The sequence below is a fragment of the Mus caroli genome, unplaced genomic scaffold (assembly GCF_978045245.1).
Source record: "Mus caroli unplaced genomic scaffold, Mus_caroli_1 scaffold_4, whole genome shotgun sequence".
Lineage (NCBI taxonomy): Eukaryota > Metazoa > Chordata > Mammalia > Rodentia > Muridae > Mus > Mus caroli.
Genome location: NW_028227259.1, coordinates 19,865,362 through 19,885,070, shown reverse-complemented (window position 1 = coordinate 19,885,070; position 19,709 = coordinate 19,865,362). Strand labels below are relative to the sequence as shown.

The 19,709-nt window shown below is 41.4% G+C and overlaps 1 protein-coding gene across 3 annotated transcripts in view; it reads left to right on the top strand.

Annotated features, from left to right (window-relative positions):
- The window catches only part of LOC147004973 (ATP-dependent translocase ABCB1), a 93,975-nt gene that overhangs the window by 32,271 nt on the left and 41,995 nt on the right, over positions 1-19,709 (top strand). For all 3 annotated transcript variants that reach the window (XM_085836479.1, XM_085836476.1, XM_085836477.1), the window contains exons 9-15: positions 958-1,129; positions 16,114-16,227; positions 16,369-16,479; positions 16,657-16,782; positions 17,038-17,241; positions 17,458-17,628; positions 17,921-18,082. In XM_085836479.1, coding sequence (XP_085692605.1) covers positions 958-1,129; positions 16,114-16,227; positions 16,369-16,479; positions 16,657-16,782; positions 17,038-17,241; positions 17,458-17,628; positions 17,921-18,082 — 1,060 coding nt within the window. The remainder of the gene's footprint in view (positions 1-957; positions 1,130-16,113; positions 16,228-16,368; positions 16,480-16,656; positions 16,783-17,037; positions 17,242-17,457; positions 17,629-17,920; positions 18,083-19,709) is intronic.

The following is a 19,709-nucleotide window of genomic DNA, read 5'->3' as shown; positions in this document are numbered from 1 at the left end:
GTTGCCTAGGTTATAGGACTATTGGCTCCAGACCCACCTAGTACAGCTTATTTAGATATCAAAAACATGGCTAACACACCACAGTCCCCAAAGTGCGTGTAGTCTCCCAGTTGGTCCTTCTCGCATCCCCGGGGAGCAAGTGGTCTTTAAAGCTTCCGTAAGGTCCAGACTTTTAAATAGCTTTTCTGTATTAAGATTCTCTGGCATTGTGTCTCCATTTCATTAGCCATTTGCTGTTCCTCTTTCCTCGGCTTCCCTCTTCTTGCTCTTCATCTTCTTTCTCTTTTTCTAAATTCTTCATCCTTCCTCCTTTTCATCTCCCTTCTCTGTCTGCCTTCTTCTGCCTCATTATCCTTACCCTTCCTTCTCTCCTCCCACTTCCCCAGTAGGACAGGTGCAGTCCTCCTGATTCAGTCTCCTAGTACTACAAGGGCAAACTTGTCTTCTCCCTGATTAGAGAGATTGCTTTACGTTTCTCTTCATTTAATCTGATGTTGCCTATTAGCTTGCTGTGTATTGCCTTTAGTGTGTTTAGGTATGTGTCTTGTATCCCTGACCTCCCCCAAGACTTTTAACATGAAGGGGTATTGGATTTTGTCAAAGGATTTTTCAGCATCTATTCCTAGTACTACCTGGGAGTACAGATTAGCCACCATGACCAACTGTTTTTTTCTTGTGTGTGGAATAATATTTGGAATAATATCCACTTTTGATATTTTGGATTATTTCATTATTACTAAGGCCAAAAACCATATAAGCTCCAGTTTTTCTTCAACAAAGAAATAGAATAATAATAGTACACCTTAGGGGCAATGTATGGAGAAAAGAAGAAAAACCCTGTGTGCTATCGGGCTGCATGCATTCAAATTACTCAAGTAGCTTTCCTGTTACATTGAGATAGTTTCTTAACATTTAAGAAGGGAGTGTATGTAACAATTTCTGTTTCCTTTCTTCCAGGTACAATAAAAATTTAGAAGAAGCTAAAAATGTTGGCATAAAGAAAGCTATCACAGCCAGCATTTCCATAGGCATTGCCTACCTGTTAGTCTATGCATCATACGCACTGGCATTCTGGTATGGGACCTCCTTGGTCCTCTCAAATGAATATTCTATTGGAGAAGTGCTTACTGTAAGTAATAAATGATTTATAAAAGGATTTATTAAAATGCCAGTTCAATTTAGTGCTTTTAATTTTTTAATTTTTGACCTTAGAATATGTTTTTGAAAAACAGTTAAATACTACAAAGAAATATTTATTCAAATATTCACAGGCTAGAAAGTGGAAAGGAAATTACAGGTTGGTTACATTGCTTTCTTAAAGATAAGTTACAATAAACTGGATTAATACACAGGAGGGAAACAGAACGACTATATGGTCTTAAATGGTTTAAGGCATATTATTAACTTGGTTATATATAACTAAGGTCTGGCAAAAACTTAGTCTCTGAAGGTAAGACAGAAAAGGCGATTCTGAGACATTAACATTAGCCCTCTTTCTACTATGAGCTTATGTTTAATGAGATGGTTTCATTCTGTACTAAGTGCTTCTTTTATTTTCTGAGTTACTAATCAAACAAAAATAAATAATAAAAATATTTTAAATGGCAGCTAATATATCTCACAAATTTGTAGAAATATAAATTGTTGCTCTTTGCGACAGAAAACTCTGTTTAGAGGTTTTCTGCCTGATAGAACTGTGCACAAGGATGGGTGCTATTTCTTTCATTTGAAGACAATGATATAATTTATTAACCAAGCTCAATCTGTACTAGTGGGCTCATTTTTTCCTCCCCAAACACAAATGCATTGAGTTCATGACCACAGCCTCCTTTTTTTCAATCATTTAATGTAATACCTTTCTATATTTTTACACTTTCACTATATATGGTCCAGGTTATCCTCAAACTGGTGATTGTCTTGCCTTAGCTTTTGAGTTTGGCAGTCATAGGTGGGAACCACATGTCTGACAAACAGTTCTTTTTATCAAAATTTAGATTTGTAATACAGAAATAATAATTGCCTTTATTTTTCAACCCCACTTAACATCATGTATAGGGCTATTTGGTTAGGAACAGGCTTTACTGCCCTTCCCCCCAATTTTTAAGGTAGTTAAAATTTTTATTTTAGTTTTAATTGGGGGGGGGGGAGAAACTGGAGTTGTAGGCAGTTCTTTTTTTTTTGATTTTTAATATTTTTATTACATATTTTCCTCAATTACATTTCCAATGCTATCCCAAAAGCCCCCCATAGCGCCCCCCACTTCCCTACCCACCCATTCCCATTCTTTTGGCCCTGGCATTCCCCTATATTGGGGCTTATAAAGTTTGCAAGTCCAATGGGCCTCTCTTTCCATTGATGGCCGACTAGGCCATCTTTCGATACATATGCAGCTAGAGACAAGAGCTCCGGGGTTCTGGTTAGTACATCATGTTGTTCCAACAATAGGGTTGCAGATCCCTTTAGCTCCTTGGGTACTTTCTCTAGCTTCTCCATTGGGAGCCCTGTGATACATCCAATAGCTGACTGTGAACATCCACTCCTGTGTTTGCTAGGCCCCGGCATCGTCTCACAAGAGACAGCTATATTTGGGTCCTTTCAGCAAAATCTTGCTAGTGTATGCAATGGTGTCAGCGTTTAGAAGCTGATTATGGGATGGATCCCTGGATACGGCAGTCTCTAAATGGTCCATCCTTTCATCAGCTACAAACTTTGTCTCTGTAACTCTTTCCCTGGGTGTTTTGTTCCCAATTCTAAGAAGGTGCACAGTGTCCACACTTTGGTCTTTATTCTTCTTGAGTTTCATGCGTTTAGCAAATTGTATCTTATATCTTGGGTATCCTAAGTTTTGGGCTAATATCCACTTATCAGTGAATACATATTGTGTGAGTTCTTTTGTGATTGTGTTACTTCACTCAAGATGATGCCCTCCAGGTCCATCCATTTGGCTAGGAATTTCATAAATTCATTCTTTTTAATAGCTGAGTAGTACTCCATTGTGTAAATGTACCATAATTTCTGTATCCATTCCTCTGTTGAGGGACATCTGGGTTCTTTCCAGCTTCTGGCTATTATAAATAGGGCTGCTATGAACATAGTGGAGCATGTGTCCTTTTTACCGGTTGGGACATCTTCTGGATATATGCCCAGGAGAGGTATTGCTGGATCCTCCGGTAGTACTATGTCCAATTTTCTGAGGAACCGCCAGACTGATTTCCAGAGTGGTTGTACAAGCTTGCAATCCCACCAACAATGGAGGAGTGTTCCTCTTTCTCCACATCCTCGCCAGCAACTGCTGTCACCTGAATTTTTGATCTTAGCCATTCTGACTGGTGTGAGGTGGAATCTCAGGGTTGTTTTGATTTGCATTTCCCTGATGATTAAGGATGTTGAACATTTTTTCAGGTGTTTCTCTGCCATTCGGTATTCCTCAGGCGAGAATTCTTTGTTCAGTTCTGAGCCCCATTTTTTAATGGGGTTATTTGACTTTCTGGAGTCCACCTTCTTGAGTTCTTTATATATATTGGATATTAGTCCCTTATCTGATTTAGGATAGGTGAAGATCCTTTCCCAATCTGTTGGTGGTTTTTTTTGTCTTATTGATGGTGTCTTTAGCCTTGCAGAAGCTTTGTAGTTTCATGAGGTCCCACTTGTCAATTCTCGATCTTACAGCACAAGCCATTACTGTTCTATTCAGGAATTTTTCCCCTGTGCCCATATCTTCAAGGCTTTTCCCCACTTTCTCCTCTATAAGTTTCAGTGTCTCTGGTTTTATGTGAAGTTCCTTGATCCACTTAGACTTGACCTTAGTACAAGGAGATAGGAATGGATCGATTCGCATTCTTCTACATGTTAACAACCAGTTGTGCCAGCACCATTTGTTGAAAATGCTGTCTTTCTTCCACTGGATGTTTTTAGCTCCCTTGTCGAAGATCAAGTGACCATAGGTGTGGGGGTTCATTTCTGGGTCTTCAATTCTATTCCATTGGTCTATTTGTCTGTCACTATACCAGTACCATGCAGTTTTTATCACAATTGCTCTGTAGTAGAGCTTTAGGTCCGGCATGGTGATTCCACCAGAGGTTCTTTTATCCTTGAGAAGAGTTTTTGCTATCCTAGGTTTTTTGTTATTCCAGATGAATTTGCAGATTGCACTTTCTAATTCGTTGAAGAATTGAGTTGGAATTTTGATGGGGATTGCATTGAATCTGTAGATTGCTTTTGGCAAGATAGCCATTTTTACAATGTTGATCCTGCCAATCCATGAACATGGGAGATCTTTCCATCTTCTGAGATCTTCTATTATTTCTTTCTTCAGAGACTTGAAGTTTTTATTATACAGATCTTTCACTTCCTTAGTTAGAGTCACGCCAAGATATTTTATATTATTTGTGACTATTGAGAAGGGTGTTGTTTCCCTAATTTCTTTCTCAGCCTGTTTATTTTTTGTGTAGAGAAAGGCCATTGATTTGTTTGAGTTAATTTTATATCCAGCTACTTCACCGAAGCTGTTTATCAGGCTTAGGAGTTCTCTGGTGGAATTTTTAGGGTCACTTATATATACTATCATATCATCTGCAAAAAGTGATATTTTGACTTCATCTTTTCCAATTTGTATCCCTTTGATCTCCTTTTGTTGTCGAATTGCTCTGGCTAGGACTTCAAGTACAATGTTGAATAGGTATGGAGAAAGTGGACAGCCTTGTCTAGTCCCTGATTTTAGAGGGATTGCTTCAAGCTTCTCACCATTTACTTTGATGTTGGCTACTGGTTTGCTGTAGATTGCTTTTATCATGTTTAGGTATGGGCCTTGAATTCCTGATCTTTCCAAGACTTTTATCATGAATGGGTGTTGGATCTTGTCAAATGCTTTTTCCGCATCTAACGAGATGACCATGTGGTTTTTGTCTTTGAGTTTGTTTATATACTGGATTACGTTGATGGATTTCCGTATATTGAACCATCCCTGCATCCCTGGGATGAAACCTACTTGGTCAGGATGGATGATTGTTTTGATGTGTTCTTGGATTCGGTTAGCAAGAATTTTATTGAGGATTTTTGCATCAATATTCATAAGGGATATTGGTCTGAAGTTTTCTATCTTTGTTGGGTCTTTTTGTGGTTTAGGTATCAGAGTAATTGTGGCTTCATAGAATGAGTTGGGTAGAGTACCTTCTGTTTCTATTTTGTGGAATAGTTTGTGAAGAACTGGGATTAGATCTTCTTTGAAGGTCTGATAGAACTCTGCACTAAACCCATCTGGTCCTGGGCTTTTTTTGGTTGGGAGACTATTAATGACTGCTTCTATTTCTTTGGGGGATATAGGGCTGTTTAGATCATTAACCTGATCTTGATTCAACTTTGGTACCTGGTATCTGTCTAGGAACTTCTCCATTTCATCCAGGTTCTCCAGTTTTGTTGAGTATAGCCTTTGGTAGAAGGATCTGATGGTGTTTTGGATGTCTTCAGGATCTGTTGTTATGTCTCCTTTTTCATTTCTGATTTTGTTAATTAGGATGCTTTCCCTGTGCCCTCTAGTGAGTCTGGCTAAGGGTTTATCTATCTTGTTGATTTTCTCAAAGAACCAGCTCCTTGATTGGTTGATTCTTTGAATAGTTTTTCTTGTTTCCACTTGGTTGATTTCACCCCTGAGTTTGATTATTTCCTGCCGTCTACTCCTCTTGGGTGAATTTGCTTCCTTTTGTTCTAGTGCTTTTAGGTGTGTTGTCAAGCTGCTAATGTGTGCTCTTTCTAGTTTCCTTTTGGAGGCACTCAGAGCTATGAGTTTTCCTCTTAGAAATGCTTTCATTGCGTCCCATAAGTTTGGGTATGTTGTGGCTTCATTTTCATTGAACTCTAAAAAGTCCTTAATTTCTTTCTTTATTCCTTCCTTGACCAAGGTATCATTGAGAAGAGTGTTGTTCAGTTTCCACGTGAAGGTTGGCTTTCTATTATTTATTTTGTTATTGAAGATCAGCCTTAGTCCATGGTGGTCTGATAGGATGCATGGGACAATTTCAATGTTTTTGTATCTGTTGAGTCCTGTTTTGTGCCCAATTACGTGGTCAATTTTGGAGAAGGTACCATGAGGTGCTGAGTAGAAGGTGTATCCTTTTGTTTTAGGGTAAAATGTTCTGTAGATATCTGCCAGATCCATTTGATCCATAACTTCTGTTAGTTTCACTGTGTCCCTGTTTAGTTTCTGTTTCCATGATCTGTCCATTGGTGAAAGTGGTGTGTTGAAGTCTCCCACTATTATTGTATGAGGTGCAATGTGTGCTTTGAGATTTACTAAAGTTTCTTTAATGAATGAGGCTGCCTTTGTATTTGGAGCATAGATATTCAGGATTGATAGTTCCTCTAGGAGGATTTTACCTTTGATGAGTATGAAGTGCCCCTCCCTGTCTTTTTTGATGACTTTGGGTTGGAAGTCAATCTTATCTGATATTAGAATGGCTACTCCAGCTTGTTTCTTCAGACCATTTGCTTGGAGTATTGTTTTCCAGCCTTTCATTCTGAGGTAGTGTCTATCTTTTTCTCTGAGATGAGTTTCTTGTAAGCAGCAAAATGTTGGGTCTTGTTTGTGTAGCCAGTTTGTTAGTCTATGTCTTTTTATCGGGGAGTTGAGTCCATTGATATTAAGAGATATTAAGGAAAAGTAATTGTTGTTTCCTGTTATTTTTGTTGTTAAAGTTGGCATTCTGTTCTTGTGGCTGTCTTCTTTTAGGTTTGTTGAGGGATTACCTTCTTGTTGTTTCTAGGGCGTGGTTCCTGTCCTTGTATTGGTTTTTTTCTGTTATTATCCTTTGAAGGGCTGGATTCGTGGAGAGATAATGTGTGAATTTGGCTTTGTCGTGGAATACTTTGGTTTCTCCATCTATGTTAATTGAGAGTTTGGCTGGGTATAGTAGCTTGGGCTGGAATTTGTGTTCTTTTAGTGTCTGTATAACATCTGTCCAGGATCTTCTAGCTTTCATAGTCTCTGGTGAAAAATCTGGTGTAATTCTGATAGGCTTGCCTTTATATGTTACTTGGCCTTTTTCTCTTACTGCTTTTAGTATTCTATCTTTATTTAGTGCATTTGTTGTTCTGATTATTATGTGTCGGGAGGTATTTCTTTTCTGGTCCAGCCTATTTGGAGTTCTGTAGGCTTCTTGTATGTTCATGGGCATCTCTTTCTTTAGATTTGGGAAGTTTTCTTCTATAATTTTGTTGAAGATGTTTGCTGGTCCTTTGAGTTGAAAATCTTCATTCTCATCCACTCCTATTATCCGTAGGTTTGGTCTTCTCATTGTGTCCTGTATTTCCTGGATGTTTTGAGTTAGGATCTTTTTGCATTTTCCATTTTCCTTGATTGTTGTGCCCATGTTCTCTATGGAATCTTCTGCACCTGAGATTCTCTCTTCCATCTCTTGTATTCTGTTGCTGATGCTTGCATCTATGGTTCCAGATTTCTTTCCTAGGGTTTCTATCTCCAGTGTTGCCTCATTTTGGGTTTTCTTTATTGTGTCTACTTCCCTTTTTAGGTCTAGTATGGTTTTGTTCATTTCCATCATCTGATTGGATGTGTTTTCCTGTTTCTCTTTAAGGACTTCTACCAGTTTGGTTGTGTTTTCCTGTTTTTCTTTAAGGACTTGTAACTCTTTAGCCATGTTCTCCTGTAGTTCTTTAAAGTCCTTCTTGATGTCCTCTACCATCATCATGAGATATGCTTTTAAATCCAGGTCTAGTTTTTCAGGTGTGTTGGGGTGCCCTGGACTGGGTGAAGTGGGAGTGCTGGGTCCTGATGATGGTGAGTGGTCTTGGTTTCTGTTAGTAAAATTCTTACCTTTACCTCTCGCCATCTGGTAATCTCTGGAGTTGTTATAGTTGTCTCTGTTCAGAGGTTGTTCTTCTGGGGATTCTGAGTATCCTCTGTCAGCAGACCTGTACAGACTAAGTTCGGCGGAGTCCCGGAGCCAAGATGGCGCTCCCTGCAGGGCAGGTCACTGTTCTCCGGCTGGGAGGGTGTCGGATGTCTGCGGCCCCAAAAGGGTGCTGCCTCAGCGGTTCTGTGGCTCCCGCCTGTCCCAGAAGCTGTCTGCCTCTGTGGTCCTCACTCTGACCTGTACAGACTAAATTCGGCGGAGTCCCAGAGCCAAGATGGCGCTCCCTGCAGGGCAGGTCACTGTCCTCCGACTGGGAGGGTGCCGGATGTCTGCGGCCCCTAAAGGGTGCTGCCTCAGCAGCTCTGTGGCTCCCGCCTGTCCCAGAAGCTGTCTGCCCCCGTGGTCCCCACTCTGACCTGTAGAGACTAAGCTCGGCGGAGTCCCGGAGCCAAGATGGCGCTCCCTGCAGGGCAGGTCACTGTCCTCCGACTGGGAGGGTGCCGGATGTCTGTGGCCCCAAAAGGGTGCTGCCTCAGCGGCTCTGTGGCTCCCGCCTGTCCCAGAAGCTGTCTGCCTCTGTGGTCCTCACTCTAACCTGTAGACTAAGTTCGGCGGAGTCCCGGAGCCAAGATGGCGCTCTCTGCAGGGCAGGTCTCTGTCCTCCGGCTGGGAGGGTGCCGGAAGTCTGCGGCCCCAAAAGGGTGCTGCCTCAGCGGCTCTGTGGCTCCTGCCTGTCCCAGAAGCCGTCTGCCCCCGTGGTCCCCACTCTGGCCTGTAGAGACTAAGCTCGGCGGAGTCCCGGAGCCAAGATGGCGCTCCCTGCAGGGCAGGTCACTGTCCTCCGACTGGGAGGGTGCCGGATGTCTGTGGCCCCAAAAGGGTGCTGCCTCAGCGGCTCTGTGGCTCCCGCCTGTCCCAGAAGCTGTCTGCCTCTGTGGTCCTCACTCTAACCTGTAGACTAAGTTCGGCGGAGTCCCGGAGCCAAGATGGCGCTCTCTGCAGGGCAGGTCTCTGTCCTCCGGCTGGGAGGGTGCCGGAAGTCTGCGGCCCCAAAAGGGTGCTGCCTCAGCGGCTCTGTGGCTCCTGCCTGTCCCAGAAGCCGTCTGCCCCCGTGGTCCCCACTCTGACCTGTAGAGACTAAGCTCGGCGGAGTCCCGGAGCCAAGATCGTACCATAATTTCTGTATCCATTCCTCTGTTGAGGGACATCTGGGTTCTTTCCAGCTTCTGGCTATTAGAAATAGGGCTGCTATGAACATAGTGGAGCATGTGTCCTTTTTACCGGTTGGGACATCTTCTGGATATATGCCCAGGAGAGGTATTGCTGGATCCTCCGGTAGTATTATGTCCAATTTTCTGAGGAACCGCCAGACTGATTTCCAGAGTGGTTGTACAAGCTTGCAATCCCACCAACAATGGAGGAGTGTTCCTCTTTCTCCACATCCTCGCCAGCATCTGCTGTCACCTGAATTTTTGATCTTAGCCATTCTGACTGGTGTGAGGTGGAATCTCAGGGTTGTTTTGATTTGCATTTCCCTGATGATTAAGGATGTTGAACATTTTTTCAGGTGTTTCTCTGCCATTCGGTATTCCTCAGGTGAGAATTCTTTGTTCAGTTCTGAGCCCCATTTTTTAATGGGGTTATTTGACTTTCTGGAGTCCACCTTCTTGAGTTCTTTATATATATTGGATATTAGTCCCTTATCTGATTTAGGATAGGTGAAGATCCTTTCCCAATCTGTTGGTGGTTTTTTTGTCTTATTGATGGTGTCTTTAGCCTTGCAGAAGCTTTGTAGTTTCATGAGGTCCCACTTGTCAATTCTCGATCTTACAGCACAAGCCATTACTGTTCTATTCAGGAATTTTTCCCCTGTGCCCATATCTTCAAGGCTTTTCCCCACTTTCTCCTCTATAAGTTTCAGTGTCTCTGGTTTTATGTGAAGTTCCTTGATCCACTTAGACTTGACCTTAGTACAAGGAGATAGGAATGGATCGATTCGCATTCTTTTACATGTTAACAACCAGTTGTGCCAGCACCATTTGTTGAAAATGCTGTCTTTCTTCCACTGGATGTTTTTAGCTCCCTTGTCGAAGATCAAGTGACCATAAGTGTGTGGGTTCATTTCTGGGTCTTCAATTCTATTCCATTGGTCTATTTGTCTGTCACTATACCAGTACCATGCAGTTTTTATCACAATTGCTCTGTAGTAGAGCTTTAGGTCCGGCATGGTGATTCCACCAGAGGTTCTTTTATCCTTGAGAAGAGTTTTTGCTATCCTAGGTTTTTTGTTATTCCAGATGAATTTGCAGATTGCACTTTCTAATTCGTTGAAGAATTGAGTTGGAATTTTGATGGGGATTGCATTGAATCTGTAGATTGCTTTTGGCAAGATAGCCATTTTTACAATGTTGATCCTGCCAATCCATGAGCATGGGAGATCTTTCCATCTTCTGAGATCTTCTATAATTTCTTTCTTCAGAGACTTGAAGTTTTTATTATACAGATCTTTCACTTCCTTAGTTAGAGTCACGCCAAGATATTTTATATTATTTGTGACTATTGAGAAGGGTGTTGTTTCCCTAATTTCTTTCTCAGCCTGTTTATTCTTTGTGTAGAGAAAGGCCATTGATTTGTTTGAGTTAATTTTATATCCAGCTACTTCACCGAAGCTGTTTATCAGGCTTAGGAGTTCTCTGGTGGAATTTTTAGGGTCACTTATATATACTATCATATCATCTGCAAAGAGTGATATTTTGACTTCATCTTTTCCAATTTGTATCCCTTTGATCTCCTTTTGTTGTCGAATTGCTCTGGCTAGGACTTCAAGTACAATGTTGAATAGGTATGGAGAAAGTGGGCAGCCTTGTCTAGTCCCTGATTTTAGAGGGATTGCTTCAAGCTTCTCACCATTTACTTTGATGTTGGCTACTGGTTTGCTGTAGATTGCTTTTATCATGTTTAGGTATGGGCCTTGAATTCCTGATCTTTCCAAGACTTTTATCATGAATGGGTGTTGGATCTTGTCAAATGCTTTTTCCGCATCTAACGAGATGACCATGTGGTTTTTGTCTTTGAGTTTGTTTATATACTGGATTACGTTGATGGATTTCCGTATATTGAACCATCCCTGCATCCCTGGGATGAAACCTACTTGGTCAGGATGGATGATTGTTTTGATGTGTTCTTGGATTCGGTTAGCAAGAACTTTATTGAGGATTTTTGCATCAATATTCATAAGGGATATTGGTCTGAAGTTTTCTATCTTTGTTGGGTCTTTTTGTGGTTTAGGTATCAGAGTAATTGTGGCTTCATAGAATGAGTTGGGTAGAGTACCTTCTGTTTCTATTTTGTGGAATAGTTTGTGAAGAACTGGGATTAGATCTTCTTTGAAGGTCTGAGAGAACTCTGCACTAAACCCATCTGGTCCTGGGCTTTTTTTAGTTGGGAGACTATTAATGACTGCTTCTATTTCTTTGGGGGATATAGGGCTGTTTAGATCATTAACCTGGTCTTGATTCAACTTTGGTACCTGGTATCTGTCTAGGAACTTCTCCATTTCATCCAGGTTCTCCAGTTTTGTTGAGTATAGCCTTTGGTAGAAGGATCTGATGGTGTTTTGGATGTCTTCAGGATCTGTTGTTATGTCTCCTTTTTCATTTCTGATTTTGTTAATTAGGATGCTTTCCCTGTGCCCTCTAGTGAGTCTGGCTAAGGGTTTATCTATCTTGTTGATTTTCTCAAAGAACCAGCTCCTTGATTGGTTGATTCTTTGAATAGTTTTTCTTGTTTCCACTTGGTTGATTTCACCCCTGAGTTTGATTATTTCCTGCCATCTACTCCTCTTGGGTGAATTTGCTTCCTTTTGTTCTAGTGCTTTTAGGTGTGTTGTCAAGCGGCTAATGTGTGCTCTCTCTAGTTTCCTTTTGGAGGCACTCAGAGCTATGAGTTTTCCTCTTAGAAATGCTTTCATTGCGTCCCATAAGTTTGGGTATGTTGTGGCTTCATTTTCATTGAACTCTAAAAAGTCCTTAATTTCTTTCTTTATTCCTTCCCTGACCAAGGTATCATTGAGAAGAGTGTTGTTCAGTTTCCACGTGAAGGTTGGCTTTCTATTATTTATTTTGTTATTGAAGATCAGCCTTAGTCCATGGTGATCTGAGAGGATGCATGGGACAATTTCAATATTTTTGTATCTGTTGAGGCCTGTTTTGTGACCAATTATGTGGTCAATTTTGGAGAAGGTACCATGAGGTGCTGAGAAGAAGGTATATCCTTTTGTTTTAGGATAGAATGTTCTGTAGATATCTGCCAGATCCATTTGATTCATAATTTCTGTTAGTTTCATTGTGTCCCTGTTTAGTTTCTGTTTCCATGATCTGTCCATTGGTGAAAGTGGTGTGTTGAAGTCTCCCACTATTATTGTATGAGGTGCAATGTGTGCTTTGAGTTTTACTAAAGTTTCTTTAATGAATGTGGCTGCCTTCGTATTTGGAGCATAGATATTCAGGATTGATAGTTCCTCTTGGAGGATTTTACCTTTGATGAGTATGAAGTGTCCCTCCCTGTCTTTTTTAATGACTTTGGGTTGGAAGTCAATCTTATCAGATATTAGAATGGCTACTCCAGCTTGTTTCTTCATGCCATTTGCTTGGAAAATTGTTTTCCAGCCTTTCATTCTGAGGTAGTGTCTATCCTTTTCTCTGAGATGAGTTTCCTGTAAGCAGCAAAATGTTGGGTCTTGTTTGTGTAGCCAGTTTGTTAGTCTATGTCTTTTTATCGGGGAGTTGAGTCCATTGATATTAAGAGATATTAAGGAAAAGTAATTGTTGTTTCCTGTTATTATTGTTGTTAAAGTTGGCATTTTGTTCTTGTGGCTGTCTTCTTTTAGGTTTGTTGAGGGATTACCTTCTTGTTGTTTCTAGGGCGTGGTTCCTGTCCTTGTATTGGTTTTTTTCTGTTATTATCCTTTGAAGGGCTGGATTCGTGGAGAGATAATGTGTGAATTTGGTTTTGTCGTGGAATACTTTGGTTTCTCCATCTATGTTAATTGAGAGTTTGGCTGGGTATAGTAGCCTGGGCTGGAATTTCCCTGTTCTTTTAGTGTCTGTATAACATCCGTCCAGGATCTTCTGGCTTTCATAGTCTCTGGTGAAAAATCTGGTGTAATTCTGATAGGCTTGCCTTTATATGTTACTTGGCCTTTTTCTCTTACTGCTTTTAGTATTCTATCTTTATTTAGAGCATTTGTTGTTCTGATTATAATGTGTCGGGAGGTATTTCTTTTCTGGTCCAGTCTATTTGGAGTTCTGTAGGCTTCTTGTATGTTCATGGGCATCTCTTTCTTTAGATTTGGGAAGTTTTCTTCTATAATTTGGTTGAAGATGTTTGCTGGTCCTTTGAGTTGAAAATCTTCATTCTCATCCACTCCTATTATCCGTAGGTTTGGTCTTCTCATTGCGTCCTGTATTTCTTGGATATTTTGAGTTAGGATCTTTTTGCATTTTACATTTTCCTTGATTGTTGTGCCGATGTTCTCTATGGAATCTTCTGCACCTGAGATTCTCTCTTCCATCTCTTGTATTCTGTTGCTGATGCTCGTATCTATGGTTCCAGATTTCTTTCCTAGGGTTTCTATCTCCAGTGTTGCCTCATTTTGGGTTTTCTTTATTGTGTCTACTTCCCTTTTTAGGTCTAGTATGGTTTTGTTCATTTCCATCATCTGTTTGGATGTGTTTTCCTGTTTTTCTGTAAGGACTTCTACCTGTTTGATTATGTTATCCTGTTTTTCTTTAAGGATTTGTAACTCTTTAGCAGTGTTCTCCTGCAATTCTTTAAGGGATTTTTGTGCTTCCTCTTTATTGTCTTCTGCCTGTTTAGCAGTGTTCTCCTGCATTTCTTTAAGTGTGTTATTAAAGTCCTTCTTGAAGTCCTCTATCATCATCAGGAGATATGCTTTTAAATCCGTGTCTAGCTTTTCCGGTGTGTTGGGGTGCCCTGGACTGGGCGAAGTGGGGGTGCTGGGTTCTGATGATGGTGAGTGGTCTTGGTTTCTGTTAGTAAGATTATTACGTTTACCTTTCGCCATCTGGTAATCTCTGGGGTTAGTTGTTATCGTTGTCACTGTTTAAAGATTGGAGCAGAAGCTGTGTTCCACTCACCAGCAGTCCCAAAATCCTGCGGCGGGGGTCGTGGGTAGCTGGCGGGTGTCAGGCAACCCTGCTCTCCTGCTACCCCGGCGCTGATCCGGCCAGATGAGGCCTGTGGCCCTACTCAGGCCGGTTTCTGCTTCCCTAACTAATGCAGTCTCAGGTCCCGAGCACTTGGATTGGAGCAGAAGCTGTGCTCCACTCACCAGAAGTCTTAAGATCCTGTGGCGGGAGTTGTGGGTAGCTGGTGAGTATCAGCAGACCCTGCTCCCCAGCTGCCCCGGTGCTTTTCTGACCGGAAGAGGGTTGTGGCCCTATGTAGGCCGGATTTCTCTCTCCCCAACCAGAGCAGTCTCAGGTCCCGCGTGATTGGACTGGAGCAGAAGCTGTGTTCCACTCACCAGCAGTCCCAAAATCCTGCGGCGGGGGTCGTGGGTAGCTGGTGGGTGTCAGGCAACCCTGCGCTCCTGCTACCCCGGCGCTGATCTGGCCGGATGAGGCCTGTGGCCCTACTCAGGCCGGTTTCTGCTTCCCTAACTAATGCAGTCTCAGGTCCCGAGCACTTGGATTGGAGCAGAAGCTGTGCTCCACTCACCAGAAGTCTTAAGATCCTGTGGCGGGTGTTGTGGGTAGCTGGCGAGTGTCAGCGGACCCTGCGCCCCAGCTGCCCTGGTGCTTTTCTGACTGGAAGAGGGTTGTCTGTAGGCAGTTCTTAACTGCAGGTTATGAACGTCCCTTGATGGGGCTTGGAACTGAACTTGTGTCCTTTGCAAGAGCAGGGTGTGTTTTTAATGGTTGAGACATCTGTACCATTGTTGCTAGGGTAGGTTTTCTTTTTAAGAAGTTAAGTGGATACTTTTGTTGTTTGTGTGTGTGTGTGTGTGTTTTAGTGAGAGGAGCTTGAGTTGTAATAAGAATGTGCCCTGCTTAGTGTGATGTAGAGAAACCATTTTATTTGTTTTTCATATGCTGAGGCTAGAACCCGGGATTCCTAAATGTTAGTCTGAGCTGCAGCACTTCTACTCCTGAGCCACACCCCCAGCTTTGGAGAAGCGATGTGTGTGACAGATGTTCATGGAGTACAGATCTGCCTTACAAACAGAAACACTAGAGTAGTGCATGTAGGATTTCGTACCAGACTCCCCGGGTTCAAATTCTAGCTGGACTTTACCAGCTGTGTGATTTGGAGCAGCTGTCTAAACTCTTCTGGCTTCTCTCACCTCTTTTGCAAAATAGACATGACACAGCATGTGCCCTGACTTTCAGTGTAGTTGTGAAGACTAAGTATGATATACAGTCATGTTCCTGTATGGCTTAGAAATGAGTTGTGACATATGTAGTCTTAAACCTCAATCTAGGAAGCCAAGTCTTTAGTAACAAGAAGAAAGTGTCTTTAATAAAACAAAGAACAAAGTCCCAAATACCTCTTCATTAGATTTCAAAAAGGAATGCAGTGTAGGAAGATGAATCAAAAACACGGAGTCATGTCTTAAGTGTGTGCCTAGTAATTGAGAGAGCTTTTGCACAGGCGGTATACAGCATACACAGTGCAGGCCACCTTGAAGGCCACGGATTTGAAGAGAATGTCCCAAAGACGTACAGTATTAGTCCCAGTGTAATTAATTAGACCTGGTCTTCTTGTGTTTATTTCATTTTACTCCTGTGAAAATCTAGGTTAAAAAATGCTTAGTCTCTGAAAAAAGTAAAAATTTTCAATTTAATATGATGATTGTATAGAAATTTTACCCTTGTGTGATGAAGTGAGTAAGATTCATTTGAAATTCTAAACACATTAAGTGTTTAAATTTAAATCTATATCAATTGGTTATTTTGATTTTAATCAAAAAATCAAACTATTTCACTTTTGTTGACTACAGTGTAATACTTTGATGTATGTATATGCTGTGGAGTGGTTAGATATAGCTGATTCCTGGGATTTGAACGTGAATCTCTTAGTCATAAGCTTAAAATATCCAGTACTCAATCTTCTGATGTTATTTGTGCCATTTTGAAATGAAATTGGTTGTGTTAGAAGGAAAGGGACCCATGAGGAAGATTGTTCTTGAGTATTAAGTAACTCCATGCCTTGGTCCCCTCCTCAGGTCTTCTTCTCTATTTTGCTGGGGACTTTTAGTATTGGACACTTAGCCCCAAACATAGAAGCCTTTGCAAACGCAAGAGGGGCAGCCTTTGAAATCTTCAAGATAATTGATAATGTAAGTCTGACCTGCCCATTTAGCCATCTAATTAAAAGAGTTTTCTGACTGAGCCAATTTCATGATTGCTTCCTCTCTCCACCAAGAGTCATTTCAGAGTAGTTACTGTAACCTAGTGATCTAAAATATTCTTCTGCCTAGGAGCCAAGCATTGACAGCTTCTCCACAAAGGGACACAAACCAGACAGTATAATGGGGAATTTAGAGTTTAAAAATGTTTACTTCAACTACCCATCGAGGAGTGAAGTTCAGGTATGGTGCTAATATGGTTCAGTAATCTGTTGGATAGAGGTACTCTTTTACATATTATAAAAGAAAGGAAAATAATATATATAAATCATATATATTCACCTTTCAGCTCATAGAACTTATGTGCATCCATCTGTCCTGGAAACCGGCCTAACATTGACTTCTCACGTGTCTTGGCAGATCTTGAAGGGCCTCAATCTGAAGGTGAAGAGCGGACAGACGGTGGCCCTGGTTGGCAACAGTGGCTGTGGAAAAAGCACAACTGTCCAGCTGATGCAGAGGCTCTACGACCCCCTAGAGGGCGTGGTGAGTGAGCATGCAGTCAGCACCAGTTAGACTTTTAGTATTGGACACTTAGCCCCAAACATAGAAGCCTTTGCAAACGCAAGAGGGGCAGCCTTTGAAATCTTCAAGATAATTGATAATGTAAGTCTGACCTGCCCATTTAGCCATCTAATTAAAAGAGTTTTCTGACTGAGCCAATTTCATGATTGCTTCCTCTCTCCACCACCATTCTGGGTCTGTGATTCCAAAGTGTGAAAACCACATGCTTTGTTCCAGGTCAGTATCGACGGACAGGACATCAGAACCATCAATGTGAGGTATCTGAGGGAAATCATTGGTGTGGTGAGTCAGGAACCTGTGCTGTTTGCCACCACGATCGCTGAGAACATTCGCTATGGCCGAGAAGATGTCACCATGGTTGAGATTGAGAAAGCTGTCAAGGAAGCCAATGCCTATGACTTCATCATGAAACTGCCCCAAGTGAGTTGTGCCTGACCTCTGTCACCCCAGGCTCAGAGAGTAGAGCTCTGATTAATGTGGTTCATGGGAACCCAGGAACCTTTGGTGAGGTAGAACAATTGCCTTAGCTGGGAAATCCATTTACCTTGGATTTTACAGCCTACACCCTATAGTGGTAGATATATTTATTTCTTTGCTATATTTTCCTGTTTTGTTGTTTGTTTGTTCTAATTATAGCAATTTGACACCCTGGTTGGTGAGAGAGGGGCGCAGCTGAGTGGGGGACAGAAACAGAGAATTGCCATCGCCAGGGCCTTGGTCCGCAACCCCAAGATCCTTTTGTTGGACGAGGCCACATCAGCCCTGGATACAGAAAGTGAAGCTGTGGTTCAGGCCGCACTGGATAAGGTCTGTAAGCTATACTTACAAAGGTCTGAATTATAAGAATAATAGTATTCCAGTTTTTTTCTTGTGTGTGTAACTGAGTATATATATATACATATATATATATATATGTATATGCATAATATATATGCATAATATATATATGCATACATATGTATGAGTGCATTTGAACATGTATATTGAAATCATAGACTATTTTCTGGAGCTTACTGGTTTTATAATGTCGAAGCACTGGCAGTTAGTAAACATAAGACAAATGACTAAATTTAATCAAAAGCCAAGTTTCTCTCTCTAGGCTAGAGAAGGCCGGACCACCATTGTGATAGCTCATCGCTTGTCTACAGTTCGTAATGCTGACGTCATTGCTGGTTTTGATGGTGGTGTCATTGTGGAGCAAGGAAATCATGATGAGCTCATGAGAGAAAAGGGCATTTACTTCAAACTTGTCATGACACAGGTATAGAGGAACTCCAGAAATGTCCTAATTTATCTTGATGATAATCTGTCACTATATTTAATCTATAGATAAGTTTGATTTGGTTATCTTAAGGAGTGTGAAAAGAGCTTTGGGTAGTCAGGACCAGGCAGTGATCTATTTTACTTTTTCTGGGAAAGAGAGAAGTTTAAAAAGGGATAATACAGTTTAACTGTTAGCATTCTGTCTAAACTCCACCCCACAGTTTCCTGGAAACAACCAGATAAGCCTGATCCACTATAAAAGGGGCTGCTTGCCCCCTCCTCCCTCTCTAACTCTCTTACTCTTGATCTCTTGCTTTTCTCTTCCTACTCCCTCCCCACTCCCATGTGCTTATGACCAAATTTCTTCTCTCTCTCTTTCTCTTTCTCTGCCTCTACCACACTCTTTTTTTTTTAAGATTTATTTATTTATTTATTATATGTAAGTACACTGTAGCTGTCTTCAGACACTCCAGAAGAGGGCGCCAGATCTCGTTACTGACGGTTGTGAGCCACCATGTGGTTGCTGGGATTTGAACTCTGGACCGTCGGAAGAGCAGTCTGGTGCTCTTACCCACTGAGCCATCTCACCAGCCCTACCACACTCTTAACTTCCCTCCCCATGCCATGAATAAACTCTATTCTATACTATACCATCATATGGCTGGTCCCTCGGGGGAAGGGATGTCTTGGCATGGGCCAGCTGAGGCACCCCCTTCCACAGCTCACCACACCCCCATAGAACATACCCCCTCTCGCTTTATCTTTTTATAAACACATCATTAACAAGATTTAGAGATAACTCATCTCTGCTAGCTACATATGGCTACTTAAATATTTGTTAATCTGGATTTTGAAATTTTCTCAAGTTCAAAATGAACACTTGGGATTCTGAAGGTCTAGTATTAAAAAATGCAAAACACCCCAATAACTATTTGTATTGTTACATGTTAAATGTATAATATGTTGGGTAACAGTAATATATTAAATTCATTAAATTAAATATATAATTTAAATTGATTTTTAAAATCTATTTTCACATTTTTTAATATGGCTGCTAGGAAATTTTAAATGACAGATGTGACTCACATAGAATGTACCATATTGTCATTGATAACACTGGTTCAAAACAAACTTGATTGACTGAGTGCCCCAGAGGGGGAAAAAGTTTTAGTTAGCTTTCTGTTGCTGTGATAAAACACCATGAACAAACACACCTTGGGGAGGAAAGGGTATATTCCATCCTACAGTCTATAGTCAGTGCATCATCCAAGGAAGTTGGGCCAATAACTCAAAGCAGGAATCAGGAGGCAGGAACTGATACAGATGCCATGGAGGGATGGATGTTGCTTACTGGCTTGCTCCCTTTGGCTTGCTTAGCCTACTTTCTTATACAACCGAGGATCAACTACCCAGGGATGGCACCATTTACAATGGGCTGGATTGTCCCACTTAAATCATAAATCAAGAGGATAAGCCAATCTTAAGAGGCCATTTTCTTAAATAAGATTCCCTCTTCCTAGATATGTCTAGGTTTGTGTCAAGTTTTCAAACAAAGGAGCACAGCAATGACTACATAAGAGCCATTTTATTTGGTGGCAGTCCTGTTCATTCTGTGGTTTCCATTG